At 45.7% G+C, this 21923-nt stretch overlaps 1 protein-coding gene across 1 annotated transcript in view; it reads left to right on the plus strand.

The window, feature by feature from the left end:
* The first annotated feature begins 11667 nt into the window (after positions 1-11667).
* RAD23A (RAD23 nucleotide excision repair protein A) overlaps positions 11668-21923 on the plus strand; it is a 143692-nt gene continuing 133436 nt past the window's right edge. Inside the window, exon 1 of the mRNA XM_086962236.1 lies at positions 11668-11937. Coding sequence (XP_086818362.1) covers positions 11872-11937 — 66 coding nt within the window. The 5' untranslated portion in view covers positions 11668-11871. The remainder of the gene's footprint in view (positions 11938-21923) is intronic.

The raw sequence follows: 21923 nt of genomic DNA on the forward strand, positions 1-21923 counted from the left end.
CTTGACCAGGTCTTCCACGTACAGATCCATGGCTTTAGTTCCTTCCGATTCCGGGACCCCAAGAATTCTTATGTTGTTGCGCCTCGAGCGCCCTTCCTGATCGTCCAGCTTCTCTTTCAGTGTCCTGTTCTCGGCCGCTACTCGTTCCATTGCCAATTGGAGATCGGAGACGTCCTCCACCAGAGATTTAGCGACCACTTCGACCTGTTTCACTCTTTCTCCCATTTTCTGGAAGTCCGCCCTCAGGAGCGAGACTTCAGTGGCCGTGGATCCCACTGTTGCCTGTACTTGCGCCAGCGCCTTCATCACGTCATCAAGCGTTGCTTTTTTCGTCCCATCAGTCTCCGGTGTCTTTCCCGTTGATGTGCGTGGTTCAGCCTGAGAGTGCGCCTGCCTCTCATACGCAAATTTGTCTAGTTTAGACTGCGACAAGGCGTTCTTCGGGCCCCTGCCAGTCATTTTTCGTCCCGGCTCCCTTGCTGTCCGTAGTTGCCCCCCGAGGCCGGTGGTCCCCGATGTGGGCGTCAGTGAGTAACAGGTGAAGGGTGGACCTCAGTGTTTGCGCTCACTTACTTCCACTACTTGGAGAGCGGGTAGTCCGTGGATGGCAATATATCGGGCGAAATCAAGGAAGTCTGTTAGAAGAAGGCTTTAGTCCAAGGGCAGACCCGAGACAGACCCAGTGCACCGAGCTGCAGGCCTGCCACTCTTTGTTCCCCCTTGCCCTTGGGCGCCGCCCTCCACTTCAAACTGTGTTACGTGACGACGCTGCAACAAACCCCCAGTCCTGTGCCAGCTATGTTTGGGTGATGTGAAGTGAAAGTCTCTCCCAGCCCACCGTCAGATTCTGGGGCTTTATGCTGTTTATGGGGCACCTCGCCCGTGCCTTCGTGTCTTCCCGGGCCTTTGCCTCCTCCTCTGCCGCTCCCCAGCTTCTGCTCCCCCCCCAGCCGTGTGCGCATCAAAGTTTGCTTCCTTTCACAATGCGGGCGTTTTCAGAGTGGCACCGACTCACTTTATGATGCGGCTGGCACCGCGAGCCGCATGAGTGCCGGTCCCTGTATTCGGAGACTGAGCGCCTGCCCGCACCGGCCCCCGCCAAATGGGCCCTCCGTCCTCCCCCTACCTTCGTCTGTGTTCTCCGCCTGAGTGCGCCAGTATCGTTCTTGCTCCGCCGCCGTTCGGCGCCCCACAACCTCCGTGGGCTTTCGGGAGCGCAGTCACTCGGGGGAGCCAGGGGGGAGTGCTCCGCTCAATGGTTTCGGCGTGTCGCTGGGGGGGGGGAGGTGGGCAACGCTTACTTCCGGTCGCTCTGTGCTGCGTCCCTCTCACTTCCGCCCGGTCTCCAGACCTATGCGATCCCGGTGTTGCTGGATCGATGTAGGCCCCCTGACGACGGATGCTGGAAGTGTGCCTCCCGGTGTCCGATTTTGGCCGTTTCGCCTCCGGGTGGTTCCCGCTCAGTCCTGGAACCGGGTTCCTCCGTTCCAAGGTTACTTGCGGTCGGATTAGTGGTCGGATTGTGGTGGGGTCGCTGCCTCACTCACGGAGCCCTACTGCTATGCGACCGCCATCTTCAGCCGCTAAGCCACGCCCCCTCCTTCAGCTTTTTTGATGCCTTGGAGCATTGAGAGTCAAACCATCTAGGCCCAAGGATATAGCCTGTGTGCCAGCCGGTGCACTTAGGATTTCATCAACTTTATGCGCTAGTGATTCATATGCGCCAATTATCTCTAAACGATCCCCTATCACACCCATTAAAAGTTGGCATAGAAAATATAGTTTGCGGGGGAGATAGAGACATCAATGCCAACATGTCCAATTCATTTTTCAAATTATTCAACAGTGCCCCCTGTGCTCGAAATGAAACCCCTTCATACGGGTTCAGAGATACACAATAGCATTGGGTTTCCACAGGGATGTAGATTAAAATCACCAAAAATCATAAGGTTATGCAAGATAGAGCAAAGGATTGTTTAATAAATCCTCCTAGAGTGGTAACAAACACCATGAGGGCAGGCCACAGAATTGTAAAAGTTCATTAAGCTCCAACTAGTCTCCCCCTTTTTGGCAGTAAATGCCAGTATTCCTAGATTTGTGGTTGACACAACTTGAATCTTACAATTGACAGCCACAGATATATAGACGGCGAGACCACCCTTGGGCCTTCCACTCACAGAGAGGGTAGCTGGGACAAAAAAAAAGCCATATAGCCTTCAAGAAATAAACCGCAGTCCACCGACCACGTTTCCTGGAGGCTGATTACAGAGAATTGCTTCACAAATCGCACCCACATTGGATCTTGAAGCTAATTTGCCAACCCTGCAATGTTCCAAGATAAAAAAATATTGGGAACCACACCTAAGCACCTCTCAACTACCTCTACTGGGCTCATTGTCAAAGGGCGTAGGGATCCTTAGTCAGTCGCACTTCTCCCTTCCGGATAAAGCAGAGAATCTGTTAGTTAAATCCAAAGATGGGCCGACACCAATGTAACCATTTGTTTCAGAGGATGAGTGAGCCAAAAGGGTATGCTGTTGTCTTGGTACTGTCTATTTGACCACCCACCTCATGAGGCTGCCATGGTAATATTGTGATACGTGTCCCTAAGGGGGACTGGTTTATTAAAAAAAGCCCAGTGGTAAACCCCTAATGACAGATCCAGTAGAGGGAGCAAGGTAGGTGTCTCTGAATAAAAGCCTGCCCACAATGTGAGGGTTATTAAAGTTTACGATGACACAGTCACCCAAACCCATTTTACGCAAGCCCTCAATCCAACTCACCCTACGGGACATGGGGGTATTTTTAGCCACACGGGCACCCATGGTGGTTTTATGTGTAAACCAGTGAGTTAAATTATTTATTAACTGCCCATAGTCTTCAATAGCCCCTTGGGGAAGGGAAAGGACGCTCTCTAATGCTACTAGGGGGTGGATTTTGGAGGCAGATCAATAATTGAAAGACTCGTTGTTTGCAACTCCCTTCTCTCTAGATTCCTGACCCTTGAGGGAATAGAGGACCCCGCTCTTGGGGAGGACTAAACATTGGAAGCAGGAATATCAGCACTTCTGGGCACAGAGATATTAGAGATACTCTTGTCTGAGGTCTCTCTATTTACAACAGGGCTAGCAGATAAACCTAACCCCGTAACTATTCCCCTAATTGCTAAATGATCTGTACTGGTCTTCGAAATACCTGCCAATATAGCCTGGGGTTTGCAGCTAACTATCCCCTCTAGTTTTAATAATCTAGCTTCTACTGAGCTTATTTTTTGCAGGATAGGATCCAGTAAGGTTGACATCATAATTCCAAGCCTCTCCCAAAAATTCCCTTCCAGTTTACTATCGTCAAGCTGCTCTAACCATATATGGGTCGGAGGGGTAGGATGGCCCTCATTGGAGACATTGGCAGGGATGACAGGTAATATTTTCTTTCTAGTTGTTCTCTGAACGGGTTTGCCTTGTTTCACTAATCCACAGCTTTTACTTTTTTAGGGGGAAATTCATTGGTGCGACCTGGCCTTAGTTTAGCTTTCTGCTCTCTGGTCATGACTTTGGGTTTAGCAGGGCTGCGTTTTTGGTCAGAAACTGAACAGGTGACAATATTTATCACTGGGTCTAAAGCAACGTGTGGGGACTGACTAGTCCGAGGTGGAGATACTTCATGATTAGATACCACCAAGGATTCAGTAATTGTAGAAGATAAAGAAAGTCTATTCTGCGAGGAGAGTGGCTCTAGAGATAGCCTACGTTCAGTAAGCTTTATCTCATTAATGAGGGCTGATTTTGCCCTCAATAAGAAAGCATCTAGGGTCCAACCATACGTTTACCAATACTAGGCTTGGGCTTACCTACATTAGCCGTATATCCACACATAAACCGGTTATCAATTCCTGTTAAGATATTTCTCAGCTGATGAGACAAGTACAATATGCGGAAAATACAATACTAGCTTGTAAACCAAAAATTGCCAAATGATACAAACTATCCTAGAACCTTGCTTTATCAAAAGAAAAAAGTGCATCATGCATGTGGTTATGTATCAACAATAATAATAGGGGCGTTTGGAGAACGTATTGACCCTAAAGTGCAGCGTGCGGTACAATGTCCTGGTTTAGTGGAGGGCTTGGTCCGGGAGGTCCAATTATAACAGGTTCAATAAAAAGTTCGGTCACACCCGGTCGTATTTGGGCATAGTACATGTGGGTTTTACTGGTTGAGTTAAAATACGGTTACCGCAAACACACACAGATGAAAGGGATGGCAAAGAGACAAGCTCACAGAACCTGTTTTGCCGACTCCAAATGAAGAACAATGCTCAGGGCCTGAGATGAAAGGGGGGTGGCCCTGCCCTGCCTCTTCCTGTCAATGACGGGCAAGCCCTTGGCCAGTGCACGTCCCGCGCTGCGGGAGGCTTGCAGCATTTAAATCGTGAATCCAGGCAGGCTGTTGGGCATCAGAGAAGAGCGACAGTGCAGCGAATGCGGGATGATGTAGTTCTGGGAAGCCGTCCCCCTCACGGTAGGCAAAGACAAAAGAAAGCCCTGCAACGTTGGCTGTTTCCCTCACGGCTGCGGTGGTATGGTGTAGGTGCCTCCTGCGCTGTTGCCCAAAATGAAAAGCAAAGGCTAAGATTGCATGAAAATAAAGATCACTCAAAATGACACCGACAAGACAAGAAAATATCACACATTACTGACCAGCAAACATCACAAATAAGCAAAATGGAAACTTGGCTGTCCTTGGTGTGTGGCACCCCTAGCTAATGTAGTGAGTCACCTGGTGCAAGTGCATGCCATCACCCATGTCACACTCACCCCCTGGGGCTTGCTGCAGAAATAAATACACAAATACAAAAGGGTGTACCTTATTCAGCACAAGCCTGCGTACAGATGAGGGACTCACCTAATCTTACAAAACTCCAGCTAACTAATGCATTCCCCAATACGGAAATAGCTATGCTAAATCCTCCAATTTGTTTTTTGTTATTCCCTTGCTTAGTTGCCTTTTTTGTCAATTTACCCTCATTTGGCAGTTGTTACTCGCTTTTTTAGTTTTATTTACCTGCCTGATAAACAAAATGGCGCCATAGACCCTGCTGCAAACTTATGTCACCCTCCCATACACATAGCTTCCAAGTTTTCAGATTGCTTATGTGTGTTGTTTCCATGTCCTCTACTCATGTACGAGTGCCCTTCTATTGGCAACTGTGTGACACTTCGAGTGTCACGTTCTCATCAGTAAAAATAAGCAATTAAGACCATGTAAAGACGTAAATGTCAGAAACGACCTCTGTTGAGCAATGAGAGGCTCAAAAAGGGCCTTAAAACTGCAGCAAACACCCTGAAATGCAAGGTCAGAAATCTACTTGGTGGTTACTGCCCTTGCTAGAGAACTCTATGGGCAATCTAGTCACAGATTTCCCTCAGCATAAAATAGCATAGAAGGTTAAAACATCTACTGAAAAGCACAAGTTACAACATGCAGGTCACATATTTATATTTTATGCAGATAGCTCAGAGGTTTACTGCTTTTGCTACTGTTTTTGTGTTATCTACAGGTCATACATTATAATCATTGTACTTATAGCTCAGCGACTTCTCAACTGGCATCAAGAAACTACATGCAAACTAAAATGCATGATTAAGGAATGTCACTTTTTTTCGCAATATATAATTATGCTAAGATTGGTATGAAGGAATCTTTTGGTAGTAAATACTTATTACTAAGTGCAATAAAAGCATATAATAATATACACAAATACATGTATTAATGAGCTATAAATAAGAGTCAAGAGCCATATTTTAGAGGATTTCAAGACAAATTGTTTTTGGTCCGTGGACTCATCTTACAAGTTTAAAATGTGCATTCTTAATATTCAATATGTGATTGCTGTTAGTGCTTTGCATATTAAAGAGTATTCATGCACTTACTCTTTCCAAATTAAACTTTTTTTCCCCAACCATATACATATACTCTGGCATTTTCAAAACTGTAAAGTGATCAATACTCAGGACATAGTAAAATGACCCACCAATAACCTACTTGCATGGTATTGAATCATAAAATAGTTTTAAAACAATTCATGTGTACTTGATTTTTGTAGCTGAACTTTTGTAGGGTTTGCAGCTTTTGGTTTAACATTGGAGGTGTGATCATTAGCACCTCCTTCCCCTCACATAAGAGAAGAGCCCGGGCTGGGAAAAAGATGCAAAGTAAAAAAGCCGGACCCATGCTGAGATGATTGGTGTCCATGGCAACAAGTTACCTCTCCTCGATCGCCCGCTCACACTGCCTACAGCGTACAGCAGAGAAGACTCTATGACTGTATAATGCAGTGAAAGCTAAAGCGCCATCGAGCAATTTACTCAGAGAGGAGATTTATAATATATGACTTTACATTATAATGCCCTAATGCAGGGAACAACACTAAAATTAGTTACCCTAACATATGATGCGTGGCACTTGGCTGGGCTGCATACATGACAACCATCCCGATTCAGGCAGAAGACTACCGATTTCAATGCTAGTCTCCCGCCTCCCGATTCTTGCATGCAGAAATCAAATTCAGATTGCTGAATCATGATCTGTTGGAAACAAGGCAGCTTGAGCTTGGAAATATAACGCTTTGTCCTTAATTCTTGGAGGGGGAGATAAGAGGGTGTGATAGGCCTCGATATTTGATTTTTGGCAGTTTTACATAGCGCATAAAAAAATTGAGCTTGGCAAACCTGTTTTCGTTTGTGCTGTTATTAAACTGCCAAAAACAAATTGCTGATTGTCTGTCACCATACATGCTAATAGATCTGATTCAGGCAGATTGCTTCTGCTTCAGTTGATGGGGAAATTACACTCGCCTTACTATTATTTTTAACTCTCCCACTTGCCTCCTCTAAAATGTTGCAAAGTAAAGACAAGGGAACCCTACTCACAACGGAACCAGGGTGATTAAGTATTTTAAGAAAAAACAGTGGCTCCTGTGAGAAAGATACTTAATATTAATTCCAAAACCGGCGAAAATTTGCATATATATGCAGGGATTGAAGTGAGATGCCAGATAGAGAGAGACTCAGACACACTGTAAAATCTACACCTCCCTACATAGGAAACCAACAGAACGTAACACACTGTTGTCCTACAAGAGCAAACACCCTAGAGCACTCAGGGATGGATTACCCTTCGGGCAATTTCTACGCATTCGTAGAAATCGTTCCTTAAAAGAAGATTATATGAGTGAACCAGAAATCCCGAGAACCAAGCTATAATCTAGAGGCTATCCCAATAGAGTAGTTAAAAAATCATTAAAGAGGGCTTGGTACTGCCCCCGAGAGGAACTGTTACAACCGAAGGAAAAGAAACCACTAGAGAAAATTGTATGTGTAACTACTTTTGGAATACACACAAAAGAAGTAAAGAAATTGATTACAAAGAATTTGGGAATAATTAAGAACTATGACCCAGAGATGGCAATCCCACTCTTTGCATACAAAAGAGGCAAAAATATAAAAGATCACTTGGTCAGATCTTCCACTGAAACTACCAGACCAAAGACAAACAGACTGGAAACCACTTGGGGTTTACCTGAGATCAAGGGCCACCACAAATGTGGCAACTGTGTGGCATGCCCCTTTACCTCGAACACACAGACCTTCGAACATGGGACATGGAAGCACACATTAAACTTTTTCTCTAACTGCAATACACGAAATGTGATCTACTGTATATGGTGGCCGTGTGATTTACCATATATTGGTCAGACCCAACAACCAATCAAAGCTCGCATTGGACAATATCGGAGTCGCATACGACGTTCGGTGGAGAATGCCCCTCTGGTCGCTCACTATAAAGATAAAAATCATTCAGCAGAAGATATCAGATGGCAAGTGATTGACATTGGACATGTACCAGAAAGAGGGGAGATATCTCCCAAACCTTACAAAGACGTGAGTTCCACTGGATAGATAGAACTAACTCTATTAATCAGGGCCTTAATACTGCGGAGGAATGGTGCGGTTTTGTGGCAAATCCGGTTTAAAAAGTGTAAAAAGTGTGACTACTCTGATCTACAATTTTGATAAATTGAGATATTTTGTGCTACATAGACTGAACTGATCCGAAAAATATGGTGTAAACTACTGCAATTATCCTTTCCCTTAATGTATATTTTACATTTTAAAAGACTACTAAATATTATGTAATATACAATGTTTGTCGTGTAAACTACAATACCAAAATTGAATCACATCTCAACCTGCATCACCACATTGTTAAAATGAGGAAACTACACGAAGGAGAAGAGATACCCAATAACTTGCCTAACAGGAAAATAATGATTGCATGTTGTGGCAACACTTCACTATATGATCTGGGCATAAGCTCCTCAGCCTATTAGACACAAGTGACTAGACTATATATAAAGGGCTATACACTGATCCTTATGACATGATTGAAAAGGATTATTGCGCAGACCTTACTCTCCTACACGCAGGATTATAACTACCCTAAGCATCCTAGAAGTGCTGAAACAGACCCACTCCCTCCCCTGGCAACATCCCATGTCACTTATACCCATGATAGTACACACAAGTGGTACACCGAGTTGTAAATAAGGTAGGACCTTATCTCTGCTGACCCTGCGGCGGATGCCCTTATGCCCAAAAAATCAATCTTTACAGTTGACCATTTACAGGTACAAACTGCTCACTTACCGAACCCCCATAGTCTTTTTTCTATTTTCCCTCACTATCGTGCATTTCTTCTCTTCCTTTTCAACTTCATCTTTATTTTACATTTTTTGCCATCTAATATCCTTACAATACCCCTCATCTATGTCCTTATTTTCCACGGGATATCGCTCGTTGGAAAACACAAACTAACACTTGGCTATATAAATTTGGAAATATGGGCGCGGATCACGTCATACATGCCCGGTATCCACGGCCATACGCGGCAACCGCCGTGCACGCTGTGGCTGCAGCCAGAGCAAACTTGTATTGGAGGAGGCCATAAATAGATACCAAACCCGCACGGTCGGCGTCATTGCACCTCTGGAGAACCGACGGATGCGCTTCTAATACTGTAACACTAACCTAAGAAAGGTAATGTTTAATACATGGCCGGGACTCTATATAAATAGGTACAGATGTACTTTTTACTGTTAAAGGGACTTCTTCACGTAACCATTATTATTATACGATCATACTCCGTAGACTTTCACTGTTAAAGGGACCATTATTTATAATCGATCAGGCTCTTTAGACATGTGGCCGGGACTCTGTACACTAACGTACAGATTTACTGTTGAAGGGAATCCTTAATTGAACCAGTAATTATATACGATCACCCCTTAGACTTGTGGAACTCGGCTACTAAACAGCTGATCCTTTGTATAGAAATAAGAACTGATGCCCAATTGTTTCCTCTCACAGAAACCATCATTGTTGATGTTGTCTGTCATTGACACACACACACACACACACACACACACACACACACACACACACACACACACAAACACATATATATATATATATATTTTTTTTTTGAGACAGCCCTCATGCATCCTACCATGGATGTAGATAAACATGGGTACATTACTGTACATTAAATGGGTAAATGGACAGCAACTAATGTGATACTGATTTCCCACCATAGAAATCAACCCCCTGAGCAGTGAATGCTATTCAGCACCTGCGTTGAATGAGACAGCATTTTCCGGTTATCGAAACATCTTTACGCAAGCCCGGGAACCAAGAGGACAGCCATTGCGCTCCCCTGAATTGCCAATTTTCACATGCTTGTTAGGGGTAAGTGACTTAGAAACCATTGTTCATCAAGGTTACACCAGCAAATCCTTGTTTTTCCCTTTGTATTCTTTCCCCCCTCTAGCTAAACAAACCATTTGATTTGATTTTCCTTAACAGAACCCGGCTGGGTTTCCTAGTGAGTATTTTTAATTCACCTGCACACGGTTGGTCACGCACACCACCTATATTCCCTAATCAGGTATATTTCCTGCCCTTAACTTTAACTCTAAATACAGCACTCCATAATCCAACTCAACCCTCTATTATAAACACATATCCTTATTTCCCTAGATGTCCCCCACATTGTAGGTCCTGAAGAGACCCTACATCCATATTAGGGTTGAAACGCCGTCGACATTTGAGAAAAAGCAAACCATTGTAACAGGCATTCTATCATCATATAGATGCTTTGTATTTTGGAAAAAGATAGTGGTTGCTTTGTAAACGACAAATTTTATTTGAAACCTCGCACATATTGTCACACAAACGTTATTCTTATGTTTTGGTTCATACTTTCACTTGGGACACACTACACAAACTGTAAATAATCTTTGTTATTCGTAAAAAACTGTTTCACTGCAAAACTTACTTTCAATATAATCATTGAAGAACTGAATCAGTGTGTCCGAGTCTCTTTCTATCTGGCATCTCACTTCAATCCCTGCATATATATGCAAATTATCGCCTGTTTTGGAATTATTATTAAGTATCTTTCCCACAGGATCCACTGTTTGTCCTTAAAATCCTCTAAAATGTTGGCATGTATGCAGGGCACAAGTCCTAAAAAAAGAAGTGGTGGGACACTGTCACCGGAAGTGACGTCACGACAGGAAGTGACGTCACGAAAGGTGGCTCCAATCTCGTCCCAGAGAGGCCAAAAAGGTGAAGTCCAGCTGTTTGGCAGGGGGGACGGCGTCCCCCCCTGTAAAATAAGTGGGGGGACGCCGTCAACCCGCGTGGTACCCCGACTCGAGCCCTGCATGTATGCCCTCCAAAAAAGTGACCTTAATAGGATGGCTCTAAAAATGTCTGCGTTTTTAGAGGCAAGGAGTTGCTAGGAATGTAGCTGTGACAACATTTTTGACATTTATATAAAAAAGCTAACAGAAACCTATTGAAGCGGGAGACACTCGAATTATGAAGCCCAACTGTCTTAATTGTACCTGTCTTCCACCGAAAATGTACTGACTTAATATTAGTCAACTCAATAGGGGAAATAAATTCTGGATTTTTTTTCACTTAATCCCGCTTTCTAAATGTTGACAATTGTAACACTCGCAGGAATTATTTGCTGTTCTCACTTAACATCAAGTCATTTATATCTGACCCATCTCTATGACTTCGGCTGCTGGGACTAAACTCTTTGAAATCCTTCCCCAATTCCATTCTACTCATGCACGTATAAATGTCAATACTGCTGGAAGGGGGCGTGGCACGGCCTGACCTTCGCATGGCCGCGGCTGCGACGTTCTTCGTGTGCCACAAATGATTAACAGAAGCCTATTTAGGCGGGAGACACTCGAATTATGCAGCCCAACTGTCTTAATTGTACCCGTCTTCCACCGAAAATGTACTGATTTAATATTAGTCAACTCAATAGGGGAAATACATTCTGGATTTTTTTCACTTTCTCCCGCTTTCTAAATGTTGACAATTGTAACACTCGCAGGGTTTAGTTGCTGTTCTCACTTAACATCAAGTCATGTATATCTGACCCATCTCTAGGACTTCGGCTGCTGGGACTAAGCTCTTTGAAAGCATTCCCCAATCCCATTCTACTCGCAAGCATAAATGTCAATACTGCTGGAAGGGGGCGTGGCACGGCCTGACCTTTGCATGGCCGCGGCTGCGAAGTTCTTCGTGTGCCGCAAATGATTAAGATGGCGTTTCTCCGCTGAGGAAATGACGATTCTCTGCAAGTCAAGTACGACTAGTGGCCACCGGAAGATAGCCGGCTCGCCTCCGGCCGGCGACGGATGTGACGTCACGCCGCGGTTTGTAAGATGGCGGCGGTGTGACTCGCATGGTGCTCGCCGACCGCTTAGGAAGCTTCTCGAGCCGCCGTCATGCAGGTCACCCTGAAGACCCTGCAGCAGCAGACCTTCAAGATAGAACTGGAGCCCGAGGACACGGTGAGGGGCGGGATCTCTGCTCTAACATAATATATACGTTACGGGGAGATCCCTTCTAGGCCTCATTACTATATAGTGTGTCTCAAAGTGGGAGGATCAAGGGGCATCACGAGCATACCTTGTCAATTCTCCACTGCAGAGGTTTATATTACGTTTACATGTAAGCATGCAACTTTATGGTATTTTTATACCCTGTTGGATTGTTGAGTGCTGTACTTTCAGATAATCCATGCGCCTGGCTGCACCTCACTTATGATGTGTGTCTGGATTATAACTAGTTCCAGCACCATAAAGCTGTAACTGTTGACATGTGACTGCTGTGAACGTTTTTTTTAAACAGTTTGCAGCCTTTCAGTCTGGCACCTGGACGTTAATTTGCATAATTTGACGTTAATTTGCATTTTGTGCGGAAAGTTATACTTTTTCCAAAATATTCAACAACTGGATTTAGAATCGTTGGTGAGCTTTCTGAGTTATTTTGGACGTAGTTGTCCTTTACCCAAATATTGTACGATCAGATTTAGAACGTTAACTCCCAGCGTCACTACAGTGTCTGCTAACCAGAGGACACAGCTTGAAAGCAATTAAGTCAAGGTAGACCGAAACAAACAAAAGTATGAAATCATGTGATTTTGCAGACATTCTTAAATACATGTTTAAACCTAGCAGCAAAATATAATTTTACAGGTAACATATTAGACAAATTTACATGGAAGGTGAAATGAAAACGTTGTGGCCCTTATTCAGTCATTCAGGAAATTTGTAGCGCACACTACTCACCCGTAAGGGTCTCAAGGCGCGGGGTGGGTGCTGCTACTGCCTGAATAGCCAGGTCTTGAGTAGCCCCCTGACGGTTAGTAGGTCTTTGATCTGCCGTAGGAAGATGGGGAGAGTGTTCCAGGACTTGGCGAGGTAGGAGAATGATCTGCCGCCGGAGGTCGCTCTTCGGATGCGAGGGACTGTAGCTAGGGCGCAGTCGGCAGTGCAGAGCTGGCGGTTTGGGGGGTGTAGAAGGTGAGTCGTCTGTTGAGGTATGCTGGGCAGTTGTCGTGGAGAGCCTTGTGTGTGTGGGTGAGGAGCTTGACAGTGATCCTGTTGTTGATGGGCAGCCAGTGCAGGTCTCTCAGGTGGGGTGTGATGTGGCTGTGTCGAGTGATGTCGAGGATCATGCGGGCAGAGACGTTCTGTATGTGTTGCAGTCGTTTCAGCGGTTTGGCCGGGGCTCACGCTTAAAAGGCGTTTCTGTAGTCCAGCATGCTGCTGACGAGGGCCTGGGTGACTGTTCTTCTTGTGTCAGTGGGGATCCACCTGTAGATCTTGCGGAGCATGCTGAGGGTGATGAAGCAGGAGGATGAGATGGCGTTGACTTGCTAGGTCATGGAGAGTGTTGATTCGAGGATGAACCCCAGGTTGCGTGCGTCGTCGGTGGGTGTCGGTGCTGCTCCCAGAGCGGTTGTCCACCAGGAGTTGTCCCAGGCAGAGGGACTGAAGCCGAGGATGAGGACCTCCGTCTTGTTCGAGTTCAGCTTCAGATGGCTGTTCTTCATCCGTTCGGTGCTGCCTTTCATTTCTTTGTGGAGGTTGGTTTTGGCGGCGTGTGGGTCCTCTGTGAGGGAGAGGATCAGCTGTGTGTGGTCTGCGTAGGAGATGATGTTGAGGTTGTGTAGTCTGACGACGTGGGCGAGCCGGCCATGTAGATGTTGAACAATGTCAGGCTGAGGGATGATCCTTGGGATACGCCGCAGATGATCTTGGAGGCTTTGGATCGGAAAGGGGGAGGCGGACGTTCTGGATTCTGCTGTGGAGGAAGAAGGTGGTCCAGTCCAGTGCTTTGCCCAGGATTCCTGCGTAGGGTGCGGCGGCAGACCGCGTCGAAGGCAGCTGATGGGTCCAGGAGGATGAGGGCCGCGGTCTCGCTGTTGTCCAGCAGGGCCCTGATGTCATTGGTCGCGGCGATGAGGGCCGTTTCGGTGCTGTAGTTGCTGCGGAACCCGGACTGGGAAGGGTCCAGGATGTTGTTCTCTTCGAGAATGCGTGTCTGCTATTTGTTGACGGTTTTCTCGATGACCTTCGCCGGGAACGGGAGCACAGAGCTGGGCCGGAAGGCCTTGAGGTTCTCAGGTCTGCCTTGGGTTTCTTGAGCAAGGCGTTTATCTCGGCGTGCTTCCAGCTCTCTGGGAAGGTCACGGTCTCTAAGGAGATGTTGCTGGCCTTGCGGGGAGGGGGTGCGATGGCGGCGCTGCCCTTGTTGAAGGTGTGGGCACGGGTCTGACAGGGAGCCAGAGTGGATGGTGTTGATGATTTTGATGGTGTATTGGTCGATATTAGTCCAGGTGAGCAGGGGGTTGCTGTGGTTGGTGGCCGTGGAGTCTGAGGTGTCGTGGTGGTCTGGTTGTTGAAGCTGTCCTGGATGTCTGCGATCTTGCAATGGAAGGCGGAGTTACACAGGTTCTTGTGGGCTGTGTGGTTCTCCGGTGTCTCTGTGGCGCCATTTCTTCTCTAGTTTTCGGCAGGTTTGTTTGGAGGTCCGTGGAGAACCAGCTGGCATTCTTGTTGGTGTGTCTGTTGGAGGGTTTCTTGATCGGGGCGAGTGTGTTGGCGCAGTCGTCGATCCAATGCCTGAGGTTGCCGGCGGCATCATGGTCGGTGGGGTCTGCCGGTGGGCTTCGGGCGAGGGCGGTGTTTAGCTGGTCTTCAGTGATTTTGCTCCAGCTGCGGGGGGGATCTGTTTGGTGTGGTGGTGGGTTTCCGGAAGGTGAAGTGGATGCAGCAATGTTTGGTCCAGTGGAGTTCTGTGGTGTGGCTGAAGGAGACGTGGGAGCTAGCGGATAAGATGGGGTCAAGCTTGTGGCTGGCGGAGTGGGTGGGCGTTGTGACGAGCTGTCCGAGGTTGTCGATCAGCGTGGTGGAGTTGGTGTCGTTGTTCTTTTTGTAACGCAAGACTTTATTGACATTTTCGAAAGATTACAATAGCATGCCTACAACCCTGGGGCTGGCTACAACCAACACTGTTCAGCCAAGGCAAGGATTACACAGCTATTCAGCCGACAACCATCGGTCCGGCAGCAAATCTTCTAATATATATGACAATTTTATGCATTACTTTGATATCCAAAATAAGTGTTGTCTTGCTTTTGTATTTTATAATAACATAACTCAACTTTTGACTCGCTAGCTAAACGAATGACATAATCTGCTTTCCACCGTTTGTCTTGCCTTGCGGCAGTTACAGTTTCCTTCACAGTTATCCCACACACCCCCCTCCCCGACCCGGCTCTGCTATTAATCTGGTCTACGACTGCTGTGACATAGTTGGTGTAATAGTGGCAAATCATTGAAAAAAATAGCGATCACAGCCAAGATAAAGTAGACTGTAACAAGACAAGTAAAAGGTCAAGTCTTTATGGTACATTACAAATGCTGACCAGGCGGTACCAAGACAGGACTAACAAGTCTATTCAGGAATAAAAACCCCCGATTTTTGCAAGGACAGTAACAGGAGCCAGTTGAAAAGATCCACAGGTTATGGGCGGAGAACAAGTTCTACCTCAGTACAGCATGCAGAGCTGCACTGCCCAGGCTCGACCTAACAAAAATTCCCAGGTGTTGCTATGGTCATCCTAACGAACCAGCCCTCCTGAATAGTGACTCCAGTTATGTCTCATCTGTGCACAGAAACTGCAAAGGTTTAGTATGCCTTTTTTTTCTTCTTTTTTATCTGGTATTGGGGTAGGCCGGATCCACTTAGAAGTGGTGGGTGCTTTGTTGTCGACCCATATCACTGCCTAAAACAGAGGGTATACTCGGTTCAGCCTGTCATCAAAGCCTGCTTTCGGAGTTTTCGTCTACCGACAGCTGACAAATCTGTTAAGCTTGCAGGCAGTTGGGGCAGGTCTAGTTTGTTTTTTAGATTCAGCTGAAGGCTTTCTAAGTGGTCTTTAAAAAAAAAAAAAAAAAAAAAAAAGATGTACAGTGAGATTTATTGGCCCTTGGGTTGGCTTCATTCCACCTTTTTAGTTTTCATGGTTTGTCATTGTTTATATGGGTTGCCCATCGGGTAGTTTTTTTAGGTTTCGCCTACCCATAGCTTTTAGGTGTGTATAGGTGAGTCTCTTGATGGCTATACCAAAAACTTACAGTGGAGGTAGAGCCCACCCATCACTTACCATTGGTTGGCTTGATTGTCTTTCTCATTTGCTTGTGTCTTAGTCAATGGCATGTCCTCCTGTTGTGTTTATCCCTTCACTATAGCACAGCCTCTTTACTATTGTTTTGATGAACCGATTAGTATCCTCCCATCCTTCACATTTAGAGAGGAACTATTTTTCTTTTTCACTATGCACTCTTAAGAGTGCAAGTGTTCTCTCCCACAACTGTGTATATCATCCAAAGGTTATTTTATTCTTTTCTTTTGGTTAATGCTTAACAGTACCGACCGATTGCTATGGCAAAGCCAATAAATAGATCAAAGAGGTGACGAAAATACATTTTCCAGGGATTATTTGTTTAGGCATTTCTGGCATTTGTGTTTTAGATCCTAAGGCACACACAATGCTATTTACTAATCGTACCAGCATTTAGTCTACTTTTCCGGCATGAAAACCTGTTGGAATTACAGTTTTATTATTTTTCTTATTTTCAAAGTAAAGATGCAATGAAAATACTGGCCCTTTATTATAAGTATTTCCTTAGCGTTATTTTGGTATCTATGGCTTTCATCAAGTTCAATATAAACATAATCTTCTGGCTTCTTTTCATACAGATTTCAGGCCTCGAAATCTCCTTACCCACTCGCTATTGCGAGCCAGATTTTTATCAGGACGAGCAATTTTTAGAGCCAGCTGGCCTGGTCTGGTGAGAGACCTAGAGGTGTTTTTCTCCTTCAGAAAATGAATGTGCAATATATACTGTAGGAGAGTAGGGTCTGCTTCCACTTTTTGCTGTTTCACTGGTTTTTCGACTTTAGTATGGCTGTGGCCCTGTTTATCAGACCCACAGCCTAGCTGTTTTCTCTCTAAATTGATACCATATACTTTAGGTACATATCAGATTGGTTACTGGGTCACCCTTATGAGTCCCTGTATATGGTACCTTAGGTACCCAGGGCATAGGTACCCCAGAGGCCTACCAGGGGCTGAAGCATGTATTGTGCCACCCCTGGTTAGCCTTTCAAACTGACACCACAGGTCTGCACTTGCAACCTGGGTAAGGTGGTGTAAGCAACCCTTACTTAGATATAGTATACCTATATCTACCTTTACGTATAGACACATAGTAACCTTTAAGTCACTCCTATGGCAGGCCTTGACAATCCTGAAGGCAGAGTGCTTGGTTTTGTGTGAGAGGGTGCCCTAGCATGAGCTGAGCCCCCCTGCAGCTTTCGGAACCATCTCGTTATAGCTATTCTATGATATTGCCATACCATATACTTATTAAGTGCATTATAATCCTCGCTGTTAATGCTAACTTTGGCTTTATCAAAACATGTCGCGTAAGGTGTCAAACACTTTGGAATACTACCCCCCACCAGTTCTGGTGGTGGGGGTAGCATTCCACCCTTCTAGAGGGAGAAGACATGTACATACTGGTAATCCCGGTTAAACAGAACCCCAGCGTCACAAAATGGATGCTGCTGCCACAGACACGAGTCTGCCCTCCTGCGGCTGGACGAATCTACGGCAGGGGAGGCCCGGACAATAGGTTTCCTGTCCAGGAAAGTGCTAGCAACTCCCCAAACAGGCTTTTGTGTATTGGGGCAGGGTGGGTTGCTTTCAGTGAATGCTTTTCAGAGACTGTCTGGGGCACACCAGGTGCTCCATGCATTTCCCAGTTCACACCGGTTGCTCGGGCACTCAGCCCCAGCTCTGGCGCGAAACTGGACAAAGGGAAAGGGGTGTAACCACCCCCTCTCCAGGTCCACCCATAGGTGGGACCTTGGAGTTAGTCCAACCCCTAAACTTGCTATAAGAATAGGATCCCAGTCCCTAGGACTTTAGATTACCCTGGACGAAACTCTGCAACATATATCTTGGACCTTCGACATTCCATATCGACTGGAAGATGGAAGAAATCTCCCCCAAATCTCCCTTATGGTCAAGGAGTGACCACCCTGTTCAAACAGGCAACAAAAGCATCTTTGCCGGTCTGCATTTTCAAGGCTCCCTCCGGATCCCGAAGAATCTGCGACACAGGACACGGACTTCAGACATCTCTGAAGCTGACCCGAGCTCCCAGCAAAGCTGAGACCCGTAGCTGACACGAGAGACGTGGGACCGTAAATCCTGGACATCCTGCGTTTTTGCACCTGCACCTACTACTTGAGGCATCCTGAAGTTGTTTATTTGGGTATTTGAAGCCCCTGCCCCGAGCACATTTGCACCGAAGTACAGAGGCCAGCCCTCCACGAGTGACTTGTGAGTCCCCTTTCTTCACCGCAGCTCGAGGGCCCTTGGCTAGTGAGCCCCACAAAGGCCAATCTTTGATATCTTGAGCTTTCCTGGTTGCTTCAAGCATGCTCTGACTCCCCTCCAACGTAGGAGTCCCCCAGACCTTGCTGGCCTGAACCGAAGCCAATCTTGTCCTCTTGCGTGGGTTGCTGTTGCTAAGGCTTGTTGGATCCAATCCGAATTCTGACGTCCCAGCACTCGACATCCTTCGTGGGACAGCTCCAATTCAGCTCCTGGTCATCGTCGACGCCTCCTGGTCCTCGTGGCTGAAGAGTCAAGCTTCACCTCTTTCACCTGAAAACACCCAACATTGGTTGGCATTGTCCCATCACCATCTTGGTCACTGGCTAGTGACCCTGACTCTGTCCCTTCTGCTTTCAGGTTCTTCGCAGCTCTGATCCACTCTTGGATCCACCCGGACACTTTTCCTCTGGACTCTTGCAGCATTTCTTTGCAGCTCTCCATAGGAATCGACGACGAAACCCGACACCAAAAGACACCTATGCACCCGGCTTCCCTGGGTGAGGTAACACGAGTACTCGGGTGCTCCCGTGGATCTTGACTCGCTAAGTGTCCTAGTCTAAAAGGGTTTCAATTTAGTTCACCTCTAAGGGCCCTTAATCTTTAAAATTGTAACTTGTTCGTTCTCCCTAGAAAGTCAATGGTGATCCGCGGCTGTGTTTAGACACTGCACGCATCCCCCGTGGGCCTTCTGTGTCCTAACCGTGGGTGGTCCTGGTAGCCCCAGCGGTTGTACAGGTCCTAGGCCTGCTTTCTAACCCTCACATGGTTCTTATACCACTATTTTAGTATATGGTTTGTGAGGCCCCTAGGGCATAACGTATACTGTGAAACTTATTGTATGCTAATTAAGTTCCTTGTATTATACTTTTACCTCTGACCTCATAAAGAGTCAAGAGGGGTTGTGTTTAGAATAAATACATATATATTTGATTTATACCTTGTGTGGTGTACTTTCATTTGGCCTTCAAGAGATTATAATTGGTAAAACAACTAGCTGAACTCTTCTCTAAGTCTTAGCCTGAAGGCTGCTCTCCACAGCTACTACTAGATAGCTTTCTATAAAGGTTGACTTTGCACCAGTCCAAACGACCCTTATTGATGGTAGGTTCAATGAGCCCACTAGAATAGTGGACATCATATGCCAGGTCAACTTCTCACATATACACCTTTTTAAATCTTGTTTTTTTCTTTTAATATTTACTGTGATTTCAAAGAGAAAGTTCAGATTTGAGCTTATATCCTACAAATTACTGCTTTTACCCTGGAGATTGGTGTTTACTTTTCTCTCTCTGATTGCAAAGTTAGAGGATTTTGTAAAGTGAACTGTCTGACAATCATGCTGGATACACAACATTTAAATAGCTTGAAAATAAACTGTACTGATATTTCAAAATATAGTTCAGTAGTTGGGAAAGCACTTTTTTTCTGAAATTCTAAAGTGAAACGGAAACAAAGATATTTTAATAGGATCAAAACCAGAATTCTTTACTTATTGATGTGCAAATGATGATTATTTGCTGAAAGCCTATTTCCACATATTATCGTTCGTATGCTCTATAGTTTTATCTGTAAAACTGCAAATCAGTAGTAACTTTTGTGGCCATTTCAATGGAAAATGTGTGTCTGTAAATGAGTGTGCTACCACATCTTATTTTAGGAATATATTTATTTAAATTGAACAGAGAAATGTTCCAACCTTTTGCCTTGATGACAATGCTATTAGTGAAGCATGTCAGGGATACTGTTTACCCTATATGTGAACTAGATTTTTATTATAATTGGAGCAAAAGTTTACTCTATTAAATCAAGCAACTGGGTGAAATAAAATATTTTCCTAGGATCACATCATTTGAGACCATTTGATTAGTTAAAGTAGGTTATTGATGTCACTGGACCTGCATGACTAGTAACCGTGTTCTAATTTTTGAGGCCTGGACTTCTTTGAGTGTTCAGTTTAACTCTGTTAATGTATGTTTGCAAAAGCCATACTCACAGCTTGCCTATTTTTTGCTTGGTTAAGGATTTTAGATCTAGGCATCTTGGGGAGGGGGAGAGGGGAGCAACTTCACTCATAGTCAACCTCCTATTACCAAAAATTTCCAATACTTACAAAACCTGAACTTTAGCGTTGCCATTGCTTGTTATTTTTATGTGTTACGTGGCCGTGTTTTTTGCCGCTGGCAAGTGGCCCATAATTCATAGGCTTTCAACCACTGCTGGAGGTAAATAATGTAATATTGTTCTTAAACTATGCTAAATTGAAAATTTACAGCAAGTTTCTGTGAATGGGAGACTGCCTACACTACGTGCCGGTTTGCGCCTCCTACAATAGCCACTCTTAGCCAGCAGAGGGCACTCCTAGTACGCACGCAGTGCCATTTGTAGAGTCCTGTTTTGCATTTACATCTGCTCACTTTGGAACTAAATAATAAATGGAACTGATATTTGGAAAATCTCATGCTGCTTCCCTTCCAGCCCGTGCTGCAGCTCCAAAATCAATCGAAGTGCATGGCCTATCATTTTACGGTAGCTAAATGAGGCTCGGAGAAAAAGCATGTAATGACACCGATGTAACCGTTCTACCACTCTTTGCCTCCTGAAATCGTGGGGTAAAGCCAGCTTGAATCCAGTGGCACAGCGAGCCAGGGCATACCCATCCCACTTAGGACGAAAAGTGAATGTTTGCATTGTTCAGCATTCCGTCCATCATTTGTTCTTTAGGTCTCGCACCTGCGATACAGGGCGAAAGCCCTGTCGCAGCGAGACCTATTGCTGTCGACTCTGCTTACAAGGAGCCAAAAGGGAGACAAGAGATGGGCACGCGCAGCATGCCGGAATCGGATCAGGTCGCGCATGTGAACACGCGCTCCGATTCTGGCATTCTGTTTACATACACATACGCGCGCTCACACACACAGAGAGACACACGCGCACCTACACGCACACATACAGAGACCCCCCCCCCCCCCGCCACCCCCAGTAAAACTAAGCCCCACTCTCCGCATCAGTGCCACTCCGGACTTCTGCAGCCTCCGCAGAGCTCTCCCTTGGGCATGGGAGCCCTGCGTCACCGCTGCTCCTCTCTGGGCCAGACACTCCGTGGGCACGGGCTTTAGAAGACGGAAGTCCCGCAAAAGGTTTGTTTCGCTCCCGTCTTGTTTAACAGCTTTCTTCAATGCTTGTTCTATCGCGAACGCTTTCAGTGCTGCTTGTATTTTTTTAGATCCATTTGGTGTGTGCTGAGCCACAATCTCATAACTCAAGCTTGGCTTTTTTTTTTTTTTTTTTGTCAACTGCCTGACTGTCAAATTTGCTACCGTCCCCCTCCCTTTTCTTTTTGCCATTACGTATTCCCTGTGCCTGTCTCTATGTTGCTCGAGCGTCCGAGGCCCGGAGATTGGAGCCGTCACTGCCCGGAGAAGCAAACTGGGACCCCACGCCTTGCTTGTGCCACCTTGGGGGTGCCGAGGATCTAGAGCTCCCCAAGGGAAGGCAAAAGGATCCAGAGCGAACCTC

This window comes from Lissotriton vulgaris, chromosome 1_1 (genome assembly GCF_964263255.1).
Source record: "Lissotriton vulgaris chromosome 1_1, aLisVul1.2, whole genome shotgun sequence".
Taxonomy (NCBI): domain Eukaryota; kingdom Metazoa; phylum Chordata; class Amphibia; order Caudata; family Salamandridae; genus Lissotriton; species Lissotriton vulgaris.